The sequence below is a fragment of the Polyodon spathula genome, chromosome 5 (assembly GCF_017654505.1).
Source record: "Polyodon spathula isolate WHYD16114869_AA chromosome 5, ASM1765450v1, whole genome shotgun sequence".
Lineage (NCBI taxonomy): Eukaryota > Metazoa > Chordata > Actinopteri > Acipenseriformes > Polyodontidae > Polyodon > Polyodon spathula.
Window position 1 is genome coordinate 76,178,211 of NC_054538.1, and position 8,772 is coordinate 76,186,982.

The 8,772-nt window shown below is 38.4% G+C and overlaps 1 protein-coding gene across 1 annotated transcript in view; it reads left to right on the forward strand.

Annotated features, from left to right (window-relative positions):
* The window catches only part of LOC121316454 (lutropin-choriogonadotropic hormone receptor-like), a 30,699-nt gene extending 22,328 nt beyond the window's left edge, over nucleotides 1–8,371 (forward strand). Inside the window, exons 6-11 of the mRNA XM_041251520.1 lie at nucleotides 1,096–1,173; nucleotides 1,508–1,576; nucleotides 3,633–3,707; nucleotides 3,876–4,064; nucleotides 6,924–6,995; nucleotides 7,315–8,371. Of these exons, the coding sequence (XP_041107454.1) occupies nucleotides 1,096–1,173; nucleotides 1,508–1,576; nucleotides 3,633–3,707; nucleotides 3,876–4,064; nucleotides 6,924–6,995; nucleotides 7,315–8,371 (1,540 nt within the window). The remainder of the gene's footprint in view (nucleotides 1–1,095; nucleotides 1,174–1,507; nucleotides 1,577–3,632; nucleotides 3,708–3,875; nucleotides 4,065–6,923; nucleotides 6,996–7,314) is intronic.
* The last annotated feature ends 401 nt before the right edge of the window (nucleotides 8,372–8,772 follow it).

Genomic DNA, 8,772 nt, shown 5'->3' on the forward strand with positions numbered 1-8,772 from the left:
GCTGCAGGAAGAGGGCAGCAGTCGTCCAACAACCGCCTGTGAGTCATGGCAGTGACACGGGGAGGTGGAAAAGTGGGTGTGTGGACTTTCCCCCTCTCTGAATGGCTGAGAGATGAGTCTTGGGGAGATTGTTAGCCTTATAAGTTAACGCTCTGCTGTTTCATCAGGTCTGCCCGTTTAGACGCACCGAGAGTGCGGAAGCTTTGGTCCAGGACCGAGAATCAGCCGGGAGAAAAAGAAACAGAGTTTCACAGCGAGACAGTGAGAGCGGGGAACCCTTGGGCAGACCCCGGAGTATTGTAACGGAGCAGGCTAGTTAGCCGGCAGTGTAGGACGGTGATCCGGGTCGCACGGGTAGCGGCGACTGGGATATAGCTGTCAAGTGCAGCACCTTTTCTTTGTAGTTTTGTTACTGTTTTATTTTCCCTGTTTCTTTGTGCCTTCTGTTTTGAATTATTGTTTCGAAGCACCTGCAAGTGCACTGGTATCGTGTACCATCGCTTGGTATTCCCGTGGTTCTGTTTACCATCGTTGGTAAGTAGACCACGGACCAACAGCGCCCTCTGCAGGCTAAAAGAAAAAGAGCACCTCAAAATAAAACTGGGCACCTGTGCGTTGTTGCCAAATCCATCTGTCTGTCTCCTGTGTCAGTGAATTACCCACCACACTTCCATAGTGCCGTTTCTGTGAAAAAAAAAAAAAAAAAAAAAAAACGGATGTTACATAACTTGTTATTTTGAAAGATAACCACTGTGATTATACTTCAGGAATACATGGAGTAAATTGCATTGCAATTGCATCTAAATACCTTGATTAATCTGGCCCATTGTTGAAGACCTGAATCATTTTATTTAATGATACAAAACATTCTTGTTTTGCAGCTTTTGAAAATAATGCTGTGTGGTAAACACCCTATTGTAAAAGATGGGATCAACTGTTCACACAGCGGGTCGTACTACTGTAGCATCAACAGTTAGGGTTAGGGTTAAAATATGTTTACTCAGGATCGCATAGAAAAAAGTAATTGGATGCTACAGTTGATCTCTTGATGATTTTATATGCTGTGCAAACAACTAATAATGTTTAGTTCTCCAGGGAAATTTGTGACAACATGCATTTAACAACCATACCACCCAATGCTTTTCTGGGGCTGGCTGAGGAGTGTTCACTAATGTGAGTAAGGCTTCAGGAAGATTAATTCATAAAATGCATATCATTTTTTTGTTTTGTTTTAATGTTATTTTCTAAATTTGCCAATACAGTAGATAACTAATTAAAGGTGTAGCATTCTACCATATATACCATTTTTTTTAATAGGAACATATTTAAGTGAAATTGTAAGTCTAGTTGCTTGTTATAGCTTCCAATGAAGACATGACTTATAATGATTATTTATGCATAAAACTTTTCTCATATTTAAAAAAAAACAAGCAAATGCTAATGCTTGAATGCCTTGATAACGTGATATATGGGTATTTCTCAATTGTGTGTTGTATTTCTCTTTCAGGAATCTCTTTAAAAATGGATTCAAAGACATACAGAAGAACGCATTCAACGGGACAAAGCTAAATAAACTGTACTTATATTTCTGTTTTTTTTTTTCTCACTCTGTAGAGAGTGGAGTGGCAGAGAGAATATTACTGAGCAGACACCTTTTGAAGCTCTGATTTTGTATAATGGATTGTATTGAAATTGGATGATTCAGTAACACTTCTTGTTCATGTCTTACCCTTCACAATATAAGCCATCAGTGCATGTATAAGTCATTTGAAGTTTCTTAAGTAAGTGGTTTAAATGGCTGGCATTGGAACAGTCATACATCAAAGCATCCAACCCCATGTTAACTGTATCACATTGACTCCAGTGACCCATTGGACACTTCAGACACATTGTTGGTGATCAAAATGCATTGAAGGGTTTGTCTCAGATGAATATTGCATTAGGAGAGCAGTATCTGACGTGACACATGGTATTCACTGCAGGGATCATGGCTCAGGGTTTGTCATTCCTTCTTTTCAAATGGATATTTCTTATTTATATACAACTCTGTATTAACACACAGATATGAGAATACAGGCAGACAGACAAGTGGAGATGGCAGAACATTGTGTAAAATAAATAAATACATAAATAAATAAAATAAATAAATAAATGCCCTTGCTAAATGATATATCATTAGTCTTGATTTTTTGTTTTAGTAAATAAGCATTAATTATTTTTTCTTTTTTCATGAAATTCAATATGGAGCATGCCAATGTGAGAGATTTATTGGTAAATTGTTAGTCAGTTTTGCCTTCATGCATACCAGTTTATCCAGAGAAAAGCCCATACTGGAAACAGCATAGAATTAGAACACCATTATGGGTCTTCTGAGTGGTCTGGTAAAGGCATTCCGAGTGCCCTGGAGGTCATCGGTTCAAGTCCAGGCATTTCTATTAACAACTGTAGACGGGAGCCCCCAGGGGGCGGTGCACAATTGGCCGAGCACCGCGCGGGTCTTACGTCAGCCAGGGTGTCCTCGGATCACCTCGCACCAGCAACCCCTGTAGTCTGGCTGGGCACCTGCAGGCTTGCCTGTAAGCTGCCCAGAGCTGCATGTCCTCCAACGCTGTAACTCTGAGGTGGTTGAGCAGTGAGTATACAGTGTGAAAAAAAGCGGTCAGCTTGGCCACTCCCGAGTCAGCGCAGGGGTGGTACCAGTGAGCTGAGCCTAAAATAATTGGATATGCCAAATTGGGAGAAAACAATAAAATAATTGCCGATTACTAAACTTTAAAAAAAAAGAACACCTCAATGCTTCTGAGGTTTTGATTAGTTTTACTATGAAATCTTGGGAAATTGTCAAAATAGGCAAATTAGTAATTTTCTAGACAGTATGTAGACAGTTTGGAGAGATACACAGGTGTTCCTCCTGGCAAGAAATCAATACATTAAACATAACCCAAAATCTAATAAGGGACAAGATTAACATGATTGAATTCTGAAGGCGTTGCAGCTTTGAAGTATCATGCAGATGCTGTGCAGATTCTGGATGCAGGAATTGAAGCGAAATAGCATCAATCTCCATTAGAACTATTATGTACAATAAGGTTGAAAACCTGAGTTTTGAGACTAATGCATTGAGGCGAGATGAACACAGGGGCACGAAGCCTGATTGCCTATGGGTAGCAGTGTGGAGTAGTGGTTAGGGTTCTCGACTGTTGACTGGAGGGTTGTTGGTTCAATCCCAGGTGGGGAACATTGCTGCTGTACCCTTGAGCTAGGTACTTTACCAAGATTGCTCTGGTAAAGAGCAGTGAGTATACAGTGTGAAAAATGTAAAAATAATGTGATATCTTCACATTGTTAGCATCTGCCAAGAAACAAATAATAATAATTTAGTGGAAGTGTCTCTCTGGCAAGTCATGATTTTACTGTTTTGACTATGGTATGTAGTATACTGGATGATGTTTTTTACGGCAAATTTTTTATGACAAATGTTTCGATCATAAGATCCACTTAATTTTTTATCCTCAGAGTATATTTCAGTTCCTCCTTCAATACAATACATTATGATAAACCATTGTGCTGTGTTTGGTGATTGATGTTTGGGATATTTACTGTGGCAAAATTTAAGGTCTTTATATCCCCAGGGTTCTTAAGGATAATAAATATCTAGAGCAGATACACAACGATGCCTTCAGGGGAGCAACAGGACCCGATATACTGTAAGTTAGTGCTGTTTGCTAAGAAATATCATTTAAAGGTTGTCATTTTTAAGTATTTCTGGGCATTAACCCTTCTGTAATTATAAATTATGAGCAGACTATTCTTAAGATAAAACTTGCAAAATTGTACAAAAAAAAAAGAAAAAAGTGATTTGTATTATTTTACAGAGACATTTCCTCAACACCGCTTCAATTTCTGCCCACCCAAGGACTGCAGTCGGTGAAAGTGCTTATTGCTCGGGACACTTACTCCCTTAAGACACTGCCCCCTCTGGACAGCTTTGATTACCTACAGGAGGCTAATTTAACATATCCTAGTCACTGCTGTGCCTTCAGAAACTGGAACAGAAAGAAAGAGTAAGTGTGTCTCTGGACAGTACTGTTAAACCTTAAATATAGAGGTTTAAATGACTTAGCATGACTTTTTTAATTTTGCCTTTTTTGCATCTGTTTGTCTACCATTACAGCCTATTTGCTCTGGTTTGATGGACTTCATACATTCTGTAATGGAAAGGAAATACCAAAGAGCTTTTACTGTGATTTACAACGTTCTCTTAGACTGCAGTCTTTGCTGTTTCCCTTTCCATTATAAACTGTATGTTTAATAAGTGAAATGCTGCAGATAAGAATAAGGTCCGTAAAGCATCTGTGTATGTTATAAATTCATCTCCAATGGTGGGTGCCATCTATCCTCTCTGACATCTGCCTGTGTAGCAAAGCACTCACCTACAGTTTGCTTCATCTCTGTAGGTTCTTTTTACATTGACACTTTTTTTAAGAAAAAAAGGTGAAGAAAATTGCTTTCCCAGAGATAAGATCCCTATGGATGCTGTGAAAGGGTTTAAGATACAACAATATTTTTACCAAACCTGATAATGCACTATTGAAAACCTTTTGATTGTTATGTGGGAGTGATTTAAATTAGTGGATGTCACAAAGATGGCCGGAGTGGGGGACGTCAGACCAGAAACAGGAAATAAACAGAGAGAGAGGTGGAGTTTGGTGGAGCTGAGCAAATAGTCTCGCTCAGCATTTAATAAATAAACAGACAGTCAGAAAATAAATGGTTGTAAGACAAACAAAAACACAGGACACGGCACATTCACCAAAATAAAAGAGACAAACAAAACTGACTAACACTAAAAGAAACATGGTGAGCAGATATTTTAACTATTTTACTTTATGTTATTATTTTATTATTATTACTTCCATCTCCAATCCCGTTCTCCACTCACTGAACACACAACCCCGAGTGAATGAAAACATGCAGCTTTTATGCAGCTGTACCGAGACTCAATTGCTAATCAATCATTCCATTGAAGTCGCGGTACAACTGCATGTGAATTAATAAAGTGCAATTCCCCGTGCTCACATATTAGTACATTTTACTTATACATTTTAAACAGTCGTGTTACACAGACCCTTTTATATCCCGTGTACCAATGACTATACACCATTAACACACAACATACAACACAAAATACACACAGGGGCTGGCACTTTGCCACAGGGGATCACTGATTTTACATTATCATACCCCTGAAGCTGCTTTTAAAAAATGTTTAACCCAACACTGCTAGGCTGATGTGACACCAATAATACTAGAAAATGAAACCTGGTAGTGCCTACTATGGGTGCTAAAGGGTGATGGAAGAAATCATGTGCCCTGGTGATTCCTGGCTTGAATCTTTAAAAAAATCCTGCTTATGTTATAGAAAGTGTGATGACATGCGTATGCAACTAAGTATACATCATGGTGTTCTGAGTGGACGGTGATAAAGCAAGCCGCACGGGTGCTTTGGTCCTGTATTAGTATTTCTGTTAAAAAGCGTACTGTATATATTTATTATTATTATTATTATTATTATTATTATTATTATTATTATTATTAATTATTATTATTATTGTCTGCATTGTAAAATGCAGACATTGTTTTCTCTCAGTTTCTTTATTCTTATTCCATGTTTCTGACCGATTTTTTGGAACCTATCTCCTCCTAGAGCTTTGAACTGATCAACTCGAAACTATTGCACTCTATCTGACTTGAGTTGCTATTACTTTTGTTGCCGATCGGACTTATGTATTTGGGGGTCACAGGTCATGACCCCTCAAAATTAAACAGCTTATAAGTCCTTACGGGGACAAGATAGGGTCATAGTTACTATTGGACATGTATAGGAATCCATTGGTTATCTATAAGACCAACTTTCTTTCCATTGACCTATGACCTTCCTAGGCTAAATAAAAAATGACCACTAAAACTGGACAGCTCATAACTCCTGAAAGAAGACAGATAGACCCATAGTTTTTATTGAACACATATAGGAACCATTGTATGCTCTGTAGAAATATGTCATTGCTCGTGATCTATGACCTTTCTAGAGCCAAATATAGAATTTTGGCATTTTGCCAAAAGAAGTAAACAAATTTTTGGAAGCTCATAGCTCCTTACAGAGTGCTTTTTGGGAACTGGTTACTATTGAACACTAATAGGAAACTGCCAATGGTCTGTCTAAAAATGCTGTTTAATTATATCTCCTTATATAGCCCCTTAAATACTGCAGACAAACTCATATTTCATATTGAACACGTATAGGAAACCAACTAAGAGCTATCTAAAATTGTCTTGCACGTTGACCTTTGACCTCTCGTTCACAGTCAAACTGGACAATAGAATGTTTAACAGCTCATATCACCTTATAGATTGCAGGTAGACTCATGTTTGCTATTTACATGTATAAGAAACCAATTAAGAACTTTATAAAAATGTCGTGGACTTTGAACTTTGACCACTCTTTTAAGGTCAAATGTTAAATTATACTATATGAATGCTTATAAAATGACTTTGGCAATTGAAACGATGTCTACCACACTGTTAAAATTACACGCCATCCAAAACAACCAACAATGCAGACAAAGTTTCTTTAGAAACTTCCATTCTAGTTATTATTTATTTCTTAGCAGATGCCCTTATCCAGGGTGACTTAAAATTGTTACAAAATGTCACAGTAAAAAGTATCACATTACAAAATATCACATTGTAAAGTATCACATTTCAGAATATCACATTACAGATAAGAACAGTTGTAAAGTACAATAAAATCAGTAGCAAAAGATCAAATTCAAATAAGAGCAAAAAATAGAGAACACAGTAAATATACTGCATGTCATGGATTTCTAATATGTACAATGTGTTTGCTTTTTTTCTTCTTCCAGGCAGAGTTCTTCTATTCCATCATTTGGAAACCTTTCCAATAACTGTGAAGACTATAGCACTTATGCGAATGTGTAAGTCGCACACAAAACACTTCTCACCACTTTGCTTAATTTTTTTTAATAAGCTTTAGCGCTTTGCTGCCACTTAAATCAGCAATCCAAATCCAAGTAGCATTCACACAGTGCAGTTATGTTGAAAATTACATTGCTCTGAATTGTGAGCAGAAAGACATATAAATTACCTTCGGATAAAGTGAGGCAAATTAAATATGTGTTGTTGGGTTGTGTTGGATTTGGGGGGGGGGGGGGCTAAAAGAAAAGTTATTTGATAACTGAGTGCAATTTCATTCTTTCTTTATTTTTTTTTTAAACTTGGAACTCTCAACATCAGATATCCAGCTGATAGTTACTATTCAGAAAACATGGATTATCTTTATCCAGAACTGGAAACCTGCAAGATAGAAATTCGCTGTACGCCAGAGCCAGACGCTTTCAACCCCTGTGAGGACATCCTGGGCTACGACTTTCTTCGAATCCTTATCTGGATCATTAACTTCTTTTCCATTGCTGGAAACATTGCTGTACTGCTTGTTCTTCTCACCAGTCACTACAAGCTCACCGTCCCAAGGTTCCTCATGTGCAATCTTGCCTTTGCTGATCTTTGCATGGGCGTTTACTTGCTTCTCATTGCTTCTATTGATTGTATATCAAAAGGCCAGTATTATAACCATGCAATAGAGTGGCAGACTGGCGCTGGCTGTGGTGCAGCTGGGTTTTTAACAGTGTTTGCCAGTGAACTCTCAGTGTACACCTTGACCATGATCACACTGGAGCGCTGGTACACCATTGCCTACGCCATGCAGCCGGACAGAAAGCTACGTTTCAGAGATGCTGCCGTCTTTATGATTGGGGGATGGCTGTTTTCACTCATAGTGGCTTTCATGCCCATTTGGGGTGTGAGTAGCTACAAGGTGGTTAGCATGTGCCTTCCCATGGATATCGAAACTACGCCAGCCCAGGGGTATGTTATATTCATTCTGATGTTCAATGTCATCACCTTTATTATAATCTGTACCTGCTATATTAAAATCTACCTAACTGTACGCAATCCGGAATTTGCAACCAAAAACAGCGACACTAAAATTGCCAAAAGAATGGCAGTGCTCATCTTCACCGACTTTTTGTGTATGGCACCAATAACTTTCTTTGCTATTTCTGCAGCGTTCAAAGTGCCACTCATCACCGTGAGCAACTCCAAGATTCTACTGGTTTTGTTTTATCCCATCAACTCTTGTTCAAATCCGTTCTTGTACGTAATCGTCACAAAGGCATTTCGAAGAGATTTCTTTGTATTAATGAGCCGGTTCGGTTGGTGCAAGGCACAGGCAGACGTCAAAAATAGTTATAAAACAAGTAAAAATAATGGAATGGGCAGGCACCGGTCATAGATATTAGCACCTCCTAGTTGGAAGTCAACTAAAAAAAAGGTTTTTTTTTTTTAGAACTTTAGATAATTTTAAGATGACAATGAAAATGGCAACAGACATGCGCAGGCATCAGAAATGTGTCAATACAGTACAAACATGGAGCTTCATATGGGAGTTGCTAGGCAGTACTGCAAGTGTCTGATATTATGATTCAAAATTGTTTGAATTTCTAAGCATAAGTGAGTAAAATTAATATGCACAAAACATTAGATAGCTGAACAGAACTAACTTGTACTTATTTGGAGTCTGAGACCCGCCCCCCTCCTGCTTCAGCACAGCTGGACTCTGAGTCACTGGAAGGTAATGCAGACGGGCCCTCTTCATCCTGCTGCAGAGACCAGCCATTGGTCAGACTATTGTCC